Source organism: Ipomoea triloba, chromosome 9 (genome assembly GCF_003576645.1).
Source record: "Ipomoea triloba cultivar NCNSP0323 chromosome 9, ASM357664v1".
Classification (NCBI taxonomy): domain Eukaryota; kingdom Viridiplantae; phylum Streptophyta; class Magnoliopsida; order Solanales; family Convolvulaceae; genus Ipomoea; species Ipomoea triloba.
In genome coordinates, this window is record NC_044924.1 from 20,931,052 (window position 1) to 20,951,488 (window position 20,437).

Sequence of the window (20,437 nt, forward strand, 5' to 3'; positions counted from 1 at the left end):
TATGCAACATGTGTAATTTTGGCAATAGTGAACCTCTTCATAGTATTTGAAAATAACATCATGAATAATAAACTTAAAAGCAACATACCCCCACTGGACTAGAATATTAAGTCCTCATAGTCAAGTATTAGTTACTAATAATACCGTATGAGCCAGCAAACACAGATCTTAAACCACTCAAGCCAAATAGAAACAGGGGGAGGGGAGAGCATACTAATGCAACAACAGATATAACTAGTTTTTTTTGTTTACAGAAGCAAATGCAACATAAAAACACCTAGTAAAAGGCTCTCAGGAACTTTTTAGAGTGAATCCAGCCGGCTATTTAGGATATATGTACACACAATTTCCTTGGGATGCACCTTGAAACACCAATGCAGCATCCAGTCTTTTCATTTCTACCTCAAATTCAAGTAAAGCACCTCAAATAGTGTTGTACTTTCAGTGAAAGAAGGCCTGAGCAATTCTGTAGAAAAAAACAAAAGTTTTTGATATATTGAGGAATAAGGATATATTTTCTTCCATTTCTTGTTTTCTTTCTGGCTCTCTATTGAAAAAAACATCAAGGAAGGGCACTTGGGTGTGGGAAGTATGTCTAAGGTTTCAAATAAGACGCAAAATGAAAAAGTTTAAGGGCCACAGGCTGCGAAAAAAGCAATTAATAAACAAGGGAAATACTAGTTGCAGAAAAATCTCCCCAAAACAATTGGTATGATTTGGCTTTATTATTACTCCATCCCTCCCATTTTACCTGTCTTGTTTACTATTCATTGGTCAAATCAACTCTTTTTTCTTTGCTTATTTTTTTAAAAGTATTTTTACTTATTCTTAAAATTGAATTTTTTTTTGTGTTTAATAATACTTTTAATGTAGTTTCTAAATATATAAATTTTGTATATTAATACTAAACTTAATATTATGAAACATTGAATTAAAAATAAATTCAGTCAAGTCTCGTTAACAGAACCAGACACAAAATGAGACACAAAAATATTATTATTATTATTATTATTGTTATTATTATTATTTTTACAGAAAATCACTCTGCTCTATGAGTTACAGCATAGGGTTATTTGGTACTAAGAATAACAAGGGCATGAATGCTTATTATAGTAACAATACCCGGGTTCAGTGGCACCACAAAAGCTAAGCAAATAAAGAGCTTTAATAGAACAAAGTATATCTTCAATAAGACTCACCACTGTAACCACTATTGACCACATAGCCATCAATCACACATCATTGGCAGTATATAGCCTGATCTATATGTGGAGGAATTTGCTTGATCTCAGTTCCAAGTTCTTGCTCAATTTTATACCTGCAACATACAAAATATTAGAAACTAGAAAGCACATACATTGATGATCAACTAAGAGTTATCACGAGAAAACAGTTTCATATGCATACAGATTGAAGCGGTCCTCAAAAGTTATCAGATTTACAGCCAGGCCAAGGTGACCGTATCTCCCAGATCGTCCAACCTGTATAGTAAAATCACCTTGCATAAGAAGATAGCATTCAGAGATAAATAATACACTCACTGAAGATTTGAACACCATACCCTGTGTAGATATGTTTCTGCATTCTTTGGGAAATCAAAATTAATAACAACATTGACTGCTTGAATATCTATCCCTCTTGTAAACAGATCTGTATTTTAACCCACAAGAAAAGAAGGGATTGCTATTAAAATGATCAAACAGAGAACTTCATATAACCTAGATAAAGTTGCACAAACATCAGAAGAAAGAACAAGGCTTATTGGTGAAAAAACTACTTATATGGACAATTATAGACGAACCTTTAAAACTTCGTAATTTAATACCAAGCCTTTGTATCATGTGACAATTATATCTAATTATAAAATCTGAACTCTAAAAGATCCAATTATCCTGATTTGGGCATTAATTGGTGGTTATCATGTTTGAACATGATTCTATATAAGTAGAACTTTTTTTAAGAGTTTAATTTTGAATTTTTAATTATATGGACTACACGTTTTGATACATTATGTTTTTTTAAAAAAAAAATAATTTTATGTTATAATTTTTTAAATAATTTGTACACCAACTTAGAAAAGTTGAGTTAGTTTGGATTTTTTTCTTAGATTGGAATTATAATTGTAACTAAATACAGATATTTGATATTGATTTGTCAAATCTAATTGGATATCTAAATTTGTCAAATTAATTTTTTAGAGTTCGATTACTTGATATAATTGTTATGCATAATTGGATATCTAAATCTAATCTAAAAAACTAATAAGAGTGAATTAAGGTTGGTACCCTTCATTTATGTCTGTTTTTACGTTAATTTTTTTCATGCATTGTCCTATAAGAGTTGTATTATACAATTTTTTGGACAAATACCCCTACTGTTATAACTTCCGTTATCTTTTTCCATTATTATTATCATGCACATGCATCCTTTTTAAATTCTTCAACAGTAATAATATATGTAGATATTATATAATGGAGTAATATAATAAATAAATTTTATTTCATTTAGATTTTAATTAGTAAGGGATTAGTTAGTTATTTCCTAAAATATAAATATCAAATTTATAAAAATGGTTTACACTATTATTATTATTATTATTATTATTATTATTATTACACAATAATATAAATATCTAAACTCTTTATAAATAAATTAAAAAAAAAAAAAAAAAAAAACTTATAAGAGCGGACCAATGTTATTACCCACGATTTATGTCTATATTTTTATGCTTATTGAGTTGTACATTGCGCTACAAACATTGTTCTATCATTTTTATCAGGCAAAATTATCTTACACAGTTAAACTTTCGTTAGTATATATTAAATGTTACCATAATTATATTTTATCATTTACCAGATCTTAAATTCTTACTTTAACAATTATTAATCATACCATAATTATTACACAAATTATCAACCATACTTTTAATATAGTATGAATTCTACAACTATGATTTTTAAAAAAAAATTATATACTATTATTAAAAAAAAATTTCAATATAACTAAGATTTTAACATTGAGTATTAATATTGGTAACTATTTTTGCGCATCTGCATAGAAAATACTAGTAATTGTTGTAAGACACAAAGGTTTGGAATTAAATTGCTAAAATTGGAAGGTTTGGATATATTTGTCAAAAGGCATAAAGGTTTGGGTTTTTTCTTTCACCAATAAGCCAAAAAAGAAAAGACAGTAGTTCAAAGCAGAGTATGTCAAGAGATGCAAGCATCATAATTCATACCAGTACAAACAAGATTCCTACAGGCACCATTGCGGAAGTCATGAAATACTCTATTTCGGTGGTCTTGAAGCATCTTTGCATGAATGTAAAAGCAAGAATAGCCAAGCTCTGTGATCTTCTTGGCTAGAAGTTCAACACGATTTACAGAATTGCAGAAAATAATTGATTGGTTGATTTGTAGCTGTAGACAAATTTGTTAAGAAAAATCATTTTTAAGAAGTTAGAATAACCATAAACAATAGGTAAGATCTAACCTTTGAGAAGAGTGTGTTCAGGCAATGCACTTTCTGCCTTTCTTCAACAAAAGCATAATACTGTGTTATGCCCTTAAGAGTAAGCTCATCCATCAGATTGATGACATATGGCTTATGCAAAAATCTATCTTTAAAATCTTTCACAGTAACCGGGAATGTAGCTGAAAACATCAAAATTTGACGATTTGCAGGCAAAAATCGTATTAGTTGCTCCACTGATGGTTGGAATTCTGGAGCTAGTAGCTTGTCAGCCTGAAAAATGTTAGTGCAGACATGGTGTGAATTTTATGGTGCTGTTTGGTGGCAGAAAAGACTCAAAGAAGCAAAATAAACAGTAATGGCAAATAGTAACACAAGATCAGCTGGCACATAGATGATAAAATGTAGACATGTAAAAATGGATCATAAATAAAAGTGATGCAGCTGGTATCATAAATGTTTCTAATTCATACTTCATACTTCTGAAAAGCAGGAATCTCCTAACTGTTACTCCATAGCATTTTTATAACCACATATTCAAGCCAAGCTAAGGTGCTACTAACAAGTTTACAAGTCTAATACTTTGTTTTTCAAATCCATTCGAATTTCATAAAGGGTGCACAGGGACAGCAGAAGGGGCAATACAAGAGGAGGGAAAGAGGAATTCATTAAGGCTAGTAGTTTCATGAAGAACTATCCGCAGTTCTAAGCATCTATATGCTCAATGATGTTTTTTCACAAGAAAGATGAACTAGAAAACATAAAACTGAAATTGTAATACCTCATCCATGACAAGCATTGAGCAATCTTTTAAAATGCAAACGCCTTTCTTTGTAAGGTCTAGTATTCTTCCAGGAGTTCCCACCAATAAATGAACTGGTTGATAGAGACGCATAATATCATCTTTTAAGCTAGTTCCACCAGTCGAAACCATGACTTGGATTTTCAAGTGCTTCCCAAGTTCTTTACAAACTTGAGATGTCTGAAGAGCCAATTCTCGTGTTGGAACAAGGATAATAACTGCAAATAAAAGCACGAAGCTAACAACTAAGCTACAAGAGTGAAGCAAGTCATATATCAATGATTATAATGTAAAATAATGACTGAGAGAGAAACATACAAATAAAGGATGATTTCATACCAAATTATATATGAATGAATCATCATATCACTTAAAAATCTAAAGCCAAGTCCATGGGCAATACTGGATAAAAGCACAACTTCTTTTTGACCCCAATATGTAAGGCAACTAAATTCTTATACAGTTATACACCTGTAATGAAAAATTGAATATGATCTGAAGTGTCTAATAACATGTTCAGTTTAAGTACTATGATATCATTATATTCTCTGTTTCTATGGAACCAGAGGGAAGAACATAATTCAGCACATATACAAAGTAACACAACACATTAGTAGAAAAGTTTACTTTCTTTTGTGGGCATCACAAGTGTGTAAATTTTCACCAGAATTGCAATAGAGCATCAATACATGCACCATGAATAAGGGTTTATCAGAGTACAAAAACAATTAAAATATAATGATCAGAACCTTGAATAGAGTTGTTGTCAAGATCAATTTTTTCTATGGCAGGAATGCAGAAGGCAGCCGTTTTTCCTGTTCCATTCTTAGCTCTGGCAAGAATATCACTTCCAGTTAGGGCAATTGGAATACTTTCCTCCTGTATTGGCGACGGTTTCTCAAAACCCTTCTCATAAATCCCCATGAGCAGTTCACGTTTCAAAAAGTAGTCTTCAAATTCATTCCCCTTAGTTGCTGTCACATCCTGTAAAAAGTGCATTTATCAGTCAGAAACATGATCAATATACATCATAAAGGATATACATGTAAAAAAGTGTTCTAGAACAACTTATTTTACTATAATAATCACTCATGAGATATTATATAACCTTCTAGAATTATATAAAAGAAAATTCTAAATGTGCTGAAGCATAGAACGAGATGCAACTTGAAGAATCCATCAACTATGACAATAAATTGATGCACTCAGAAAGAAAAATATGCACACAGACACAGATATACTATAACAATCTCTATCATGGTGTTGACTGCAGTCAGGAGTTGAGTAATATATGGATGATGCTACTCCATATATAAGCTCAACAGTCAAAACCAGTAATTATAAATTTTTTCAAGTCAATTACAGTATTTAGAGAATGGACTAGGGAGCTCATAGACAATGAGACAGTTGTTTTCTCATGATACATCACATACAGCCAGAATTTTCCACAGATCGCCTAGTGTCAATAGTTGATGATAACATCAATGAAAGGCAACAGTAAATGTCAATAGTTTGAGATTTCATGGCTTCATGCAAACCTAGTAAAGGTGATCCCCAAAGTTTCAATCTGTGGCCTAATAATTAATAAGCATCATGGAGTTATTGACTAGCATCTACATCCAAGTCCCAACAAGCTCCAGTGACCGGTCATGTTTCAATTTCTATGATATCCATAAAAAATATATAGGCATCACTTGTTTCTTGATGGGAAATACTTAAAACATTTGATTTGTCAAAAAAAAAAAAAAAAAGGTTAAGGTAGCAAATGAAATGCCGTATGAGAGTATCAGACTCCTAAATGATTAAGTCAAAGAACTCTTCATAAAATATAACCGGTAAAAAGATAAATGTTTCGCAGAGTGAAAATGGAGATAAATTGAGAAACCGGCAAGCAGTGCAAATTGCAGGTATACCTCAGTTCTGTATCGTGTATCTGGTGGAGGTATCTTCAATTGCGCCTTCCAATTTTGCGAACTGAATAAGGAACAAAACGTGTTTAGTTCACAACTCAGTGTATTCAACTTAAATAACTAATCCCAGAAAAATACAAGGAAAAATTCAGGTGGAAAATGCGAAAGAACTGAGCTAATACCTTGCATCAATTCCTTCAGATTGCACGGTCTTTTCAACCTCGTCGGCGGTAAAATCAGCACCCAACTCCTTGTTCCGTCTGAGCCACTGCTGGGTTTGCTGGTTCTGGAAATGCTGTTGATTTGGAACTGGACTTCGCTGGGCGTACTGATGAGGATTTCTAGGCTTAAAATCAGGGTTTGCGTTAGGGTTCAGGCCGGCACCTCCTCTTCCGCCGCTGCTCATCCCCGGCGGTGGATATCTTGCTCTATAATTCATCTAACAAAATTTTCACACGAGCTAGCCGGAATCAATAACCCCTCAAATGAATCCCTAAAAACTTCCGTCGTAAATACAGAAGATATGTTCTTTTTTTTTTCCTAAGCAAAGCAGCTCGACAAATACCGCGATGGAGACGATGGTGAAGACCGAAGACTGGTACGCGCTGGGGTCTAGGGCTTATGAATTTGTGGAAAATAGAAATTGCAGAAGAGTCAATATGCGTATATTTTAACTAAAAAATGGTAAATATATTTGAAGTAACATTTCTATGAGCAAAATAGATATCTTCAACACAAATCATAAAAATGTGCACTGAAAATAAAAATGTGCATTATAAAGCACAGGAATATGCAACAACTATTAAAAAACTAAATTTAATACATGATCTTTAAAATAAATCATAAAAGATCACAATATTCAATTAAAATTAGTCATTCAAGATCAAATGCTCTTTAATATATATATATATATATATATATATAACACCTACGATCTTAAAGGTTGAAGGTACAATAATATGCTCTGGAAGAAGGGACAATGTACATTAGAAATTTGGAAACGCAAAAATGTGCATGGTAAGGTAGAAAATATGAAATAGGCAAAAGAGTCAAATAGACCCATGTACTAACACTGATTGTTCATCCAACATCATGAACTAAAATATGGTCCATCTAAGTCATTATACTCCTAATTATTTTTCATCTAGCATTTTTAGCTCATTTCTAACAAGTAACATATCTAATTTGTTGACATGGAAAAATAAAATAATAAAAAAATGATGACATGTTATTTATATGAATGTTTTGGATGATTTTACCATATTTCATTAATGAAGAAAATGATTTCTTGCAATGAAATAGGGTAGAAATCAAAGTTGTTATATAATGTTTTAATTGCAGTGTACTGCACGACTGTGTATGTATAGTGGGATATTCAAAGTTGTTCGGCAATGAAATTTCATGAAAATCGATATATTAAAATTAAATATAATAACTTAAGATATTATATTGGGTAAATTTTATTATTTTTTTAAAAATAATTTAATTTTTATATGATCAATTTTCATGGAATCTCATTGTCGAACGACATTGAATACCCCGCTATACATACACAGTACACTCTGCTATACATACACAATACACTGTAGTTGAAACTTTATATAGCAACTTTGATTTCTGCCATATTTCTTTCTAATAAATCATCCAAAAATACAATATCTTCAGTTATTCAATTATCCAAAAATCCAAAAATATTAATTTATTTTTAAAATAAAATAAAATTTACCCAATACAATATATCTTAAGTTATTATAAAAATAATTTAATTTTTCATATATCGATTTCCATGAAATCTCATTGCCGAACGATAGTGAATACCCCGCTATACATACACTCATGTAATTAAAACTTTATATAACAATTTTGATTTCTACCATATTTCATTGCAAGAAATTATTTTTTTCATTAATGAAATATGATATAAATCATCCAAAACATCCATATAAATAACATGTAATCATTTTTTCTAATTTTATTTTTCCATATCATCAAATTAGATGGGTTACTTGTTAGAAATAGGCTAAAATGCTAGATGAAAAATAATTAAGAGTATAATGACCTAGATGGACCATATTTTAATTCATGGTGCTAGATGAACAATCAATAATAGTACATGGGCCTATTTGACCCTTTTGCCTATGAAATAATTATTAAAAAGACTAAATTTAACGCATGATCTAACACAAATCATAAACGATCACAATATTCAATTAAAATTAGTAATTAGTGATTCATTTACGATCAAATGCTCTTTAAAATTTTATATATATATATATATATATATATATATATATATATATATATATATATATAACACCTACGAACTTAAAGGTTGAAGACACAACAATGTGCACTGTAAGGCACAACAATGTGCTGTATAAGAAGGGACAATGTGCATTAATTATTGGTAGGCGTGGAAGAAAAAAATTAACTTACACAAAATTACCATATTACTACCGCAACTTTTTTTTATTTATAAATTGCTTCATATTGAACATTGATCTAGACTGAATCAATGGATGAGATTAAACCTTTTTTTTTTTTACCTAAGGCTTCTTTTTCACTTGATCCCTTATATATATATATATATATATACCTTTTTGCTTCATGAGAACTGAAAATGCAAATAAGAGAGCAAGAGTGGAAAATGAGAATTAAAAAAGTCCAACTTTTTCAAATAACTTTTCCTCTCTTTTTGCAATAGCTATGGAGTTTCAAAGTTGAGTTCAAAACTTGGACATTTTTTTGTGTTGCTTTACTTTTTCAAAACATTGGTACTTCGCTGAATGTTGTTGGAGCTTCTTGTAAAAGCTATAATATCCTCCATCTGCTGCATTTTTCAATATCCAAGAGGTTGGTTCTCTTGCTAAAAAACTAGTGGAGACAAAAAAATAATAGTGCATATCCATTAGGTTTTTTACTTGTGAAATTAGCTTTAATATATATTGGTGACAATTGCAAGTGTTGAAAGAGATTCTTTTTAGTCAACTAGTTTTATATTTTTTCTTTTAACTTTGAAAATATTAGACAACAAAAATTATAGACACCTTTTTTTTTTTTTGAAGGAATTGTCTTCAGGTGGTGAGGTCACCACACCAATAAAAGATCTCAAAAAAGATGTTGAAATTGAAATAATTGGATTTGGATCTTCCAATAACAGCATTAAACGTAGCTTGAATGATTCATTTTCATCCAATGTTGGGAAGAAGGCCAAATCGATTGTGAAGATAGAAAAACCTTGAAATTGAACAAGGGTCGGAGTTATTTGGTGAATTATTTATGACATTTGATGAGATAATTTGAAAGTTATGTTGAATTAGTTTGCATTTATGTTGGTATAAGTATTTTTTTAATTTGTCGTGTTGAAGTAAATTTGGATTTGTGTTATAAACCAGATTTTTCTGCTGTTAAATGTTTCATTAAATATATTTATTCCCATATATTATATTTTATTACTCTTTTTTTAAGAGATATTTTATTACTCTTAGATTAATAATCTATATCTATATATAGCAGAAGTGCCTGAAGGAGTTTTCCCCCCAAAACTATAGGGCATTTTAGTAACAACATAATTAATATAATTAAATAAAAAAAATTCTTATTTTGTTAATAATATAATTAATTAATATATCTCCACCCCTCTTAATTTCTTACCTTTTTCACCTCTATCTCATCCAAAATGAAAGGCATTTTAGTAATAATATAATTAAGGAATCAAACTGTTCCGGTCTTTTCTTTGGCTCTCTTGGTCAATAGCTTTTGCATGGCGACTACGGTGACGAACAAAGGGGTGGCTGCGGTCACTGCACGCTGGGCTGATATGGTGCTCGAAGATGAAGAGGAGGCTTTTGAACCGGCTGTTACGGAAGTAGCGCCTGACGGAGTTGCGGCGGTAGAGACCTGGCCACTTGTGGGAAGGTTTCTAACTGCGAAGCTCGTGAAGTTGGAATATATGAGGCAAGTTATGGCGTCGGTCTGGAAGCCTGTTAAGGGGGTTCAGGTGACGGAGCTGCAACCGAATCTCTTTATGTTTGTTTTCTTTCACGCCTCGGATATGCACTATGTCATTGATGAAGGGCCTTGGTCGTTCGAGAATTGTACGTTGGTCTGTCAACCGGTGAAAGATGGGGTACTGCTAGTTAATGTGCCTTTGGACTCAGTCGACATGTGGGTTCAACTCCATGATCTCCCCTATGGCTACACCTCTTCGACGATACTTGAACAGATCGGCAACTATCTTGGGACTTTTGTGAAAGGGGATGATCGGTTCGCTGGGGCACCATGGCTCGATTTCTATCGAATTCGGGTGGCTATGCCGGTGCACAAACCTATCAAGCGCCGTATGAAGTTACTCAAACGGGATAAAACATGGTGTTGGGTCTCGTTTAAGTACGAGCGGCTGCATGGTTTCTGTTTTTTCTGTGGTATGATGGGGCACACTTATAAATTCTGCTTGAAGGCTAGGGAGGCGGCTGGTTCTGTGGAGCAGTACCCATTTGGGCCAGATTTGCGTGCGGGATCCCGGCGGGGGCCACGAGCTGTTGGGGAGAGCTGGTTGGTACCGGTCGGTGGAGAGCCTCGTTCGGGTGAGGGGAATGTATCGGTAACTGGTGCCCATAGTGACGTACCTGCAGCGATGGTTATGTTGGATCAAAAGGATGGTGAGGAGGAGGTGGTGGCTGTGTCGAAACGCCAATGAGAAACAGTGGTAACTGGAGGCAAGCGACGGGGAAGTGGAAGTAGTGATGTTGTCATGTTAGAGGTGTTAAAAAACTTGCTTACGGCGGGCTCTAGAACCCAGACCCGCCCATCACAATGAGTATCATCAGCTGGAACTGTCGAGGTTTGGGGTGTCCTCGTACAGTTCGTGAACTATTGGGCTTAGTGTCCAAACAACGCCCCATGTTCGTCTTCTTAATGGAGACTAAAGCTAGAGAGGAGACGGTGGAGTTTTTATGTGTTAGATTGGGCTTCGAAGGTTTGTTATGTGTTAAGCGATCTGGTTTGGGAGGTGGGCTTGCTTTGTTCTGGCGTGACAAGGATATAGCGACGGTCCTTGGTTACGCTCACAATTTTATTGATGTGAAAGTTTCTTTACCGAATATGGCAAGCTACCGATTGACGTGTTACTATGGGTTCCCGGAACGAGCAAGACGCGTTGAGTCTTGGGATTTACTTCGCCAGCTTCGAGACCGCTCCACTTTGCCTTGGGTGGTTCTCGGGGATTTCAACGACTTAACTTGTCAGTCTGAGAAGAGAGGTCCGCATCCGCATCCAAATACCCTAATACAGGGTTTCACAGATGCGCTATAGGATTGTCGGCTCATGGACTTGGGTATGGTTGGTAATCGTTTTACATGGGAACGAGGCCGGGGTTCGGAAGCATGGGTGGAGGAGCGGCTAGACAGGGTTGTGACCACGTTAGAGTGGTCAGAGCTTTTTGAGGATGCGACAGTGCATAATCTTCTTACATTGACCTCGGATCATAATGCTATCCACCTTGACGTGGAGTCCCACCCGTCGCGGCCAGTAACACGCAGATTTAGATTTGAATCTGCATGGCTATATGATGAAGGCTGCATGGCAATTGTTGAACGTGCTTGGGGGCTTAGTACCGGTCAGCCGTTTCAACACCGCATTCTGGGCTGTGGGCAACAACTATGGAAGTGGGGAGGGGCTCATTATACCAAGTTTGGTCACCGAATTTCAATTCTGCGCAGCAAGTTGAATGCTCTTCGTGAAAATCGGACACCAGGGGCCTTGTCTGCATACTCGAGACTGGAGTCGGAGCTATTAGTACTCCTTGCTCAGGAGGAAACCTTTTGGCGTCAACGATCGAAGCAGTTGTGGCTGAAGGAGGGCGATAGTAATACAAAGTATTTTCATAAAGCGGCCACGGCGAGGAGACGGCAGAACCGTTTGGTGAAATTGAAGGATCGTGACGGTCACTGGGTAGAAGGGCCTGCCCTTGATGCCGAGGTACTACGCTACTATACTGAAATCTTTGAAACGGCAACCACTAACGTGGCTTTTTTTCATAATGTGCAAACCCGTGTTTCGAATGATATGAATAGAAGGCTACTGAGGCCTTTCAAACACGAGGAAGTCAAGATAGCTGTTTTCGAGATGGCCCCAGAGAAATCACCTGGGCCGGATGACATGACTCCGGCCTTCTATCACCGTTTCTGGTCTGTAGTGGGGCATGATCTATCCTGCTTTGTTCTAAATTGTCTAAATACGTGCTCCATGCCACAAGGACTTAATGACACGAACATTGTTCTTATCCCAAAGAAAAAGGTGCCAGATACAGTGGCTGATTTGAGGCCGATAGCGCTTTGTAACGTAGCCTATAAGGTGATCGCTAAGGTGGTGGCTAATCGCATGAAGGAAGTACTCGATGATATTATCTCTCCTAGCCAAAGTGCGTTTGTGAAAAACAGGCTGTTGTCTGACAATATCATCGTAGCTGGAGAGATTGGGCATTATTTAAAACAATCACGTCAAGGTGTAGATGGCTGGGCGGCATTGAAGCTTGACATGGCCAAGGCTTACGATAGAATGGAGTGGTCTTTTTTGGAGGGTATGTTAGTTGCACTGGGTTTTCACCAAGATTGGATCCAACTACTATTGATGTGTGTCACCACGATTCGCTACAATGTGACGGTTAACGGTGAGTCGGTTGGTACTGTAGTTCCGACTAGGGGCATCAGGCAAGGTGACCCCCTCTCGCCATATCTGTTCATTATATGCTCGGAGGGTCTCTCGCTCTTGCTTCAATTGGCAGAGGCTCGAGGAGACATCCATGGTGTTAAAGTTGCGAGAGGTGCCCCACCCGTTTCACATCTTCTTTTTGCCGATGATACCCTTCTTTTCTTTAAGGCTAACCTAAGGGAGACTCAGGCAATCAAGAACGCCCTCGACATGTACTGTGGAGCTTCAGGTCAGGCAATAAATTATGGGAAGTCCAATATCATGTTTAGCCCTAGCACGTCTACTGAATCGAGGGAGGCTGTAGCGACTCTCCTGAATGTGCGTACTTCTACTGATTTAGGCAAATATCTTGGTCTGCCTTCATTTATGGGGCAAAACAAGACTGCTACGTTCCGGTTTTTGGAGTAGAGACTAAAAGAAAGGCTTGATTCATGGCGTCATAAATTTATTTCCAAGGCTGGAAAAGAGATTATTCTGAAGTGCGTAGCGCAGGCCCTCCCAATTTTCGCCATGTCAATTTACCTACTACCGAAGTCAATTTGTAATCGCCTTGAGAAGTTAATGAATCGGTTTTGGTGGGTAGGTGGGGACTCAGGCAGCGGGGGAATCCATTGGTTAAGCTGGGATAGATTGTGTACCCCAAAACATTACGGTGGTCTGGGCTACAAAAGGATCCATGAGTTTAATGTTGCTCTCCTGGCTAAGCAAGGGTGGCGTCTGTTATCTAATCCGGATTCCTTAGTTAGCAATGCTAAGCTCGGCTCTAACTCAAGTTATATTTGGCAGAGCATATTGGCAGGCCAAACACTACTAAGGACGGGGGTGGTGCAGCGGATTGGGAATGGACTGGACTCTATGATTTGGGGCACGCCATGGCTTGCGGATTCAAATGATCCAAAGCTCCACACTCCATGCATTACATCTCTTGCACAAGCGAAGGTCAATGGGTTAATGAACCAATCAGGCTCCTGGGATGAGGATGTTATTAAGGATCTATTCGAGCCTTCGGATGTACCTAGGATACTGGCCACCCTAGTCTCGCCCGATTCTCACGATGTGTGGCGTTGGCAAGGTGATATACGTGGTATTTATTCTGTTCGTCAAGGTTACAGACTTCTAACACCGAATTATACACATGCAGATCCACAAATGCAATTTGTTGAGTGGAGGAAGCTATGGAAACTGCCGGTTCCCCCAAAAGTCAAGAACTTTCTTTGGAGATGCATGAGGTATGTTCTGCCGGTTCGTGAAACATTAAAAACTAGACATGTGTGGGCTGGGGGTGGGTGTCCGTTCTGCTCCTTTGATATGGAGACGATGGACCATCTGTTTTGTTCATGCCTGACTGTAGCTCAGGTTTGGCATAACTCTTCCATTTCACACCATGATAGCTTAATCATGCTTGTAAATGGTTGTTTGTGCAGTCCGAGTGTGAAGGAGGCGATCCATGTAGCAGCAAAGCTCTGGTTATTATGGTCTGCAAGGAACGATGTGGTCTGGAAGGGTAAGCCCTTGTGCGTTGCTAATCTTTTAAACCACGCTGTGCGGATGTGTGACCTATGGTATTCGGTATATAGTAGGGGGGATGTTGCTGCTGGAGTCAGTCCGAGTGAAGCTAGCTGGATTCCACCACCGCCTAACCGGATCAAATGCAATGTGGATGCGGCAGTGTATGGGGATGGTGCTGGTTTCGGGCTGGTATTAAGGGACCACACTAGGGCTTTTGCCTCAGCCTTTAATGCTCGTCTTGACTGTGGCAATGACCCGTACTTAGCAGAAGCCATGGCGGTTAGGGAGGCACTATCATGGTTGAAGAGCAATGGCTACGCCAATTTTATTCTAGAAACTGATAATTTAAATTTCTGCTCTAGTTTTAATTCATGTATTTTGGATTTGTCGTACGTAGGTTTATTAATTAAGCAATGTCGTAGTATTGCCAATGACATAGGGAATGTGTCTGTTCACCATGTCAGAAGGTCAGCGAATCATGTAGCTCATGTCTTAGCACGGGCAACAGGTTCTATGTCTGTCCTAGGGTCGTGGATGTCTGTTCCACCGGCCTGTATTGCTCATTTGGTTGGTTATTAATGCAGCTTTGTTTACCTTTCAAAAAAAAGGAATCAAACTGTATTAAATAAAAAAAAAATAGCCTAATCAAAAGAAACAATTGAACATAATCAAGCACCCTAACTACAATCTATTTTAATTAACTTACTTGATTATACTATTTAATTATAAAAATTTCTATTAATTCCTTAATAGAATATATTCAATTAGTTATTACGGATATTATTTCTGTCAACACCACAATGTAAAATAAATAAAATAAATATTGTTGAAAATCATTACAAATATGAGCATAATCGTTTATTTTATATGTACCAAACCGATAAAATAATTATAAATTTTTTGAATTTATTGTGGTGTAGAATAAAATCAAATATTCATTGAAAATCATTCAAAATATGAGCAGAATCAAAATATATATCATTCTTTTAACTAAAATATTACATCACATGAGTATGAATACAATACTTTTGTCTTTCAACTCTGTTTTAAGGTACATTATTCCATACTCTTTTCAAACTACACATTTAAGCTATAATACTCATGAAGCAGCTGCTAGAATCAACCTCCATAAAACAGTCACGGAGAAGTCCCAAAAATCATACGGACGATAATATATTCTTTCATTAAATTAATAATTAAGGTTTTTTTTTGTTAGCCAATGCTTGGGAATTGACATACTTATCAGCTTAGGAATTCTTTGATTTTTTTTTATAAAGACAATGCTTGGGAATTGATATACTTATAAGCTTAGGAATTAGGAATACTATATGGATTTTTATTATCGAGTATCTTTTATATAATAATAATAATAATAATAATATAATAATAATAATAATAATGTAAAGAAAAAAATGACAATGTGAAGAAGAACACGATTGTAGCGTAAAAAATACTATTTCTTTTTTATTTATTTTTTCTATCAATATTTTTTTTTTTGTGTTTTCATAAAAGAGTAGGCCAGAAATCAATTTAATTTCATTTCAATTCTATTTTATTAATTTTTTCTATTTATCTTAATATGTTAATGGAATAACACAAAAGTAGAAATTATATTTGTTATTTTTTTTTCTTCAGAAAAAAGTATTATTTTTGTATTTTTCAATTTTTTTTAAAAAAAATACAAATATTCATATTTTTAATAGGATAAATAAATAGCTCTCCTAAGCTTTTGATATATATATATATATATATATATATATATATATATATATATATAATAGTGTTAAAATAAACATTACAATGAAATTTTTTTAATAAAATGTTTCTTGCAATTATTTTATTAGTTGTACCTACTATTACAATTAAGGATTTTTTTAAACAATTCAAAAACTACATTTTTCGAAATCAATTAAAAAGTTTAAATTTACAAAACATTAATTAACAGATAAAGGCCATAATTGCATTTTCAATAATAATAAAATATGATACTAAATAAATACAGTAGTAGTATTTCTATAATTATTTTCAATCTATTTTGGGTGCAATGCATATTTTCAATTTTTTTTTCTTTTTTTTTTTGCTTGCAATCATTCATACTCCTTTGTCCTTACATAATTTTATAAACAGCTATATAATTATGTATTTCTTAAATTCAACTATCAGGAACACTAAGATTAGTGATTAACAATGATGTTATGGCTACTACCAAGAATAAGATACTATTCACATTTGGTCAAAATTTGGAAGGTATGACTACATTGCACACATTTTCAAGTACTACATCTATTAATAAAAATGGAACTTTTAAAATAGTTTCTTGCGTTTATTGTAATCATACAAATAATCGTTTATCTACATTATATTATTCAAACATTTAAAATTGTTATTATATTGTTTTAGGAGTAAAAACTGAAATATTTTTTAGTAGGGATAAACGGTAAATTGTCAGCTACCAATAATGCATTGCAAAATAAGTATGGTGCATCTACATCCACTTGAATTTCTTCCCAACAAATAAGATATCCTTTAAGTGATATCACAAACGGTATGTGTTTTTTTAAAAAAAAATTAATAATGTCATGACTAAGAATTTATAATCTATGTTTCAAATAATTTTTTTAATAGTAGGGAACCGAGATGACCATTTCAATCCTGTATTCAACACAGTACCTTCACCATCATTAACTTATTCTTCTATGGATACTAATAATGGTAACCTTTATTTTAAACAAAGTCACTGTATTTGTATAATAATTTGTACTATTAGTATTTCACTACATATACACATTTAATTGTATAGATGTTTCAATAATGATTTTTTAATATAAGAGTCATTTTCATTTTTGGTCCTACTGTTATTGGGGCATTGCCAATTTTAGTCCACCTCATTAATTTTTGCCACATTGCGGCTAGTCTTATTTAGTCATTGCCACTTTTAGTCCACTGTTAAAATTTTCGTCAAATAACCGTCTAAAATAGGGGTATTTTTTTTTTATCTTTTCATGCTTTGATCATCTCCTTTACCCTTTGTAGTGGTTTTCCTTACAGATTTTCATCCAATGAAGAGGTCCAGCGAAAGCCATGGCTTTGTAATGTGGCTCACATGGCTTTCGCCGGACCTCTTCAATGGATGAAAATGTGTAACGAAAACCACTACAAAGGGTCAAGGAGATGACCAAAGCATGAAAAGACAAAAAATGCCCCTATTTTGGACGACAATTTGACAAAAATTTTAACGGTGGACTAAAAGTGGCAAGGACTAAATAAGACTGGTCACAATGTGACAAAAATTAATGAAGTGGACTAAAATTGGCAATGCTCCAATAACAATAGGACCAAAAATGGAAATGACTCTTAATATAACTACTAAATAATGTGTGTATTTTAAATAATTTGTTAATAATATTTTGTCATAATAATGTTTTGATATAATTACTCAGAATATTGGGATTTTGGAAATCCAGACTATATATGCCAACATTGTTCTACAACATTTTGGTACGAAGAAAGATTAGAGTTAAGATATAGAAGTAAGGAATAAAAGTATTCATTATGCTGCTTTCAGGGTAAAATTAAACTGCCACCATTAAAAGGACCTCTTGAAATTTTGCACAAGTTATATTTTGAAACATCAAATAAAAGCAAGCATTTTTTAGACAATATTCGGTCTTACAATAACATGTTCTCCTTCACTTCCATGGGTGGCAAGATTGATTCCACTCAAAACCAAGGCAATTCTCCTCCAATATTTAAACTGCATGGTCAAAATTTCCATCTAATTGGAAGTCTTTTGCCAGTTCAAGGTGAGAGGCCTAAGTTTGCACAACTCTACATTTATGAGACCCAGAATGAAGTCAGAAATTGGATACATTCTGTGAGGTTAGCCCTAGATTTACCTAGACAAATCATGCGATCTATAATTTTTTCACTGAATTGTTTAATTTTATTTAGACACATGAAACGTGTTAGCATTTGTTACAGGCAAACTAAAAACAATGATGACCTGCACCTTGAAATTGTAAATGATTTATGAAACATGCTAGATCTCAACAATGTTTTGGTGAAGTCTTTTAGAATAGTGGGAAAAAAAATCCAAGACGAAGGTTGTACAGATGTAAGGCTAAAACTTATTGGTAAGAGAAAGAGGGATGCAAGAACGTATAATATTCCATCAGTATCTGAAGTAGCTGCTTTAATTGTTGGTGATTTTGACGAAACGATGGGGGATAGGGACATAATAATAGAGACTCAAATGGGTGAATATAATTGCAACGTATTACTGAATTACATCCTGCTTACCTTGGTCTGCAATATCCGTTACTTTTTCCTTATGGTGAAGATGGCTACAGAGAAAATGGCTACTGAGGCAAGATATTTTGCATGCAACAATAAATGCATCTTACCTATGGAGGTATTGCAAAGTGCTACGTTTGACAAAGAATATGAGACTCCAAAACTCAACCTCAAATAATGATTATGCACAACTGAAACAATTTTCTAAATGGATTGCGAAAATTGGAGATGGCAAAATTGAGGGGCAAACAGATGAATGTGAATACATAGAGATACCTGGACACATACTCTTACAGTATTCTACAGATCCCATTAAAGCAATTGTGGAAAGCACGTATCCATCATTCTCAAGTATAATTGATGATCCATCGTACTTACAAAACAGGGCGATATTGGCACCAACACTTGACATGGTACATTCTATAAATGAATATATGAGTTCTTTAAACACGTCTGAAGGAAGTACATATTTGAGCTGTGATAGTACTTGCAAATCTGATTCTAATTTTGATATGTTAGTTGATGTTCACACTCTAGAATTTTTAAATGGAATCAAGTGTTCAGGTGTACCCAATCATGCATTGACATTGAAAGTTGACACTCCAGTTATGCTCTTAAGAAACATTGACCACTCAATTGGTTTATGTAATGGCACAAGAATGGTAATTACTAAACTTGGAAACTATGTTCTGGAAGCAAGGGTATTGTCCGGAAGCAGTGCATGTGAGAAAGTACTAATACCAAGAATGTCATTGACTCCATTAGACTTGAGGTTGCCCTTTAAATTCGAAGAAGACAATTTCCATTAATTGTCTCATATGTAATGACGATTAATAAGAGTCAAGGACAACCGCTTTCTCATGTAGGCCTATTCTTGAAAAAACTTGTCTTTAGTCATGGACAATTATATGTTGTAGTTTCCAGGGTCACTACTCCAGAGGGGTCGAAAATATTGATTTGTGACAGTGAAAGCACCAGAACAACTTCAACAGCAAACATTGTATACAAGAAAGTTTTTCAGAATTTGTAAATATTCGACTTCATTCTAAAATAATATTTTAATATTATAGTTGTTATTAAATTTATTATCTTCTTTACTTTCTAAATAAAATTTACTACAGTAGCAATGAAAATCATTATGTTTTAATTTCGAGTACTTTTAATTTCAGACTATTGTATAATTTTTTTTAACTTTTCAAACATATTTATTATACAAAAAAAAAAAACAATTATGGGAACAAAACTATTTTAAATTAGGTAATTTAAAACAACTTTAAAATACAGTTTGATTCCAATTATCTTTGCACATCTTAATGATTTTTAAAATTATTTACACTTTTTCCCATATTTATTTAGATAGTAATACAATTACATATCGAGACATATATTATTCATACTTTTACACTTATCTTATCATTGAACAAATATACACTAAAAAATATTATAATTATTTATTGTTTATAATTTAACCTCTAATTTTATTATTTAAATATCTAATAGAAAAATATTATCCGTGCATCGCACGGGTAAAATACTAGTTAAAATAAAGGCAAATTGCAAATTCTTAATATAATAATAATGATCGGATAATAACAGGAGTGATTATTATTAATAAATGAAAATTGCAATGAAAGGAAAGTGATGCCAATTGCAATGATTTAATAAAGACAAATTGCATACAATAAAAGAGAAATTGCATACCAACATACATTATATAAAAGGCAATAATTCTTAATCG

The 20,437-nt window shown here is 34.1% G+C and overlaps 3 protein-coding genes across 3 annotated transcripts; 2 read left to right on the forward strand and 1 right to left on the reverse strand.

Moving 5' to 3' along the window:
* On the reverse strand, positions 1–6,825 carry LOC116030234 (DEAD-box ATP-dependent RNA helicase 8-like). Its single transcript, XM_031272412.1, has 10 exons — positions 6,369–6,825; positions 6,190–6,250; positions 5,026–5,260; positions 4,256–4,494; positions 3,496–3,747; positions 3,242–3,422; positions 1,562–1,650; positions 1,408–1,481; positions 1,200–1,318; positions 1–466 (listed from the first exon to the last, which is right to left on the reverse strand). Exons 1-9 carry the CDS (start codon positions 6,623–6,625, stop codon positions 1,240–1,242), a joined length of 1,467 nt encoding a protein of 488 aa, XP_031128272.1. The 5' UTR covers positions 6,626–6,825; the 3' UTR covers positions 1–466; positions 1,200–1,239.
* Positions 6,826–9,949: 3,124 nt separating this feature from the next.
* LOC116029731 lies at positions 9,950–10,885 on the forward strand. Its single transcript, XM_031271773.1, has one exon. It carries the CDS (start codon positions 9,950–9,952, stop codon positions 10,883–10,885), a length of 936 nt encoding a protein of 311 aa, XP_031127633.1.
* A 7,218-nt stretch (positions 10,886–18,103) lies between these two features.
* On the forward strand, positions 18,104–19,508 carry LOC116029732. Its single transcript, XM_031271775.1, has 2 exons — positions 18,104–18,285; positions 18,746–19,508. Exons 1-2 carry the CDS (start codon positions 18,104–18,106, stop codon positions 19,506–19,508), a joined length of 945 nt encoding a protein of 314 aa, XP_031127635.1.
* Positions 19,509–20,437: the final 929 nt, after the last annotated feature.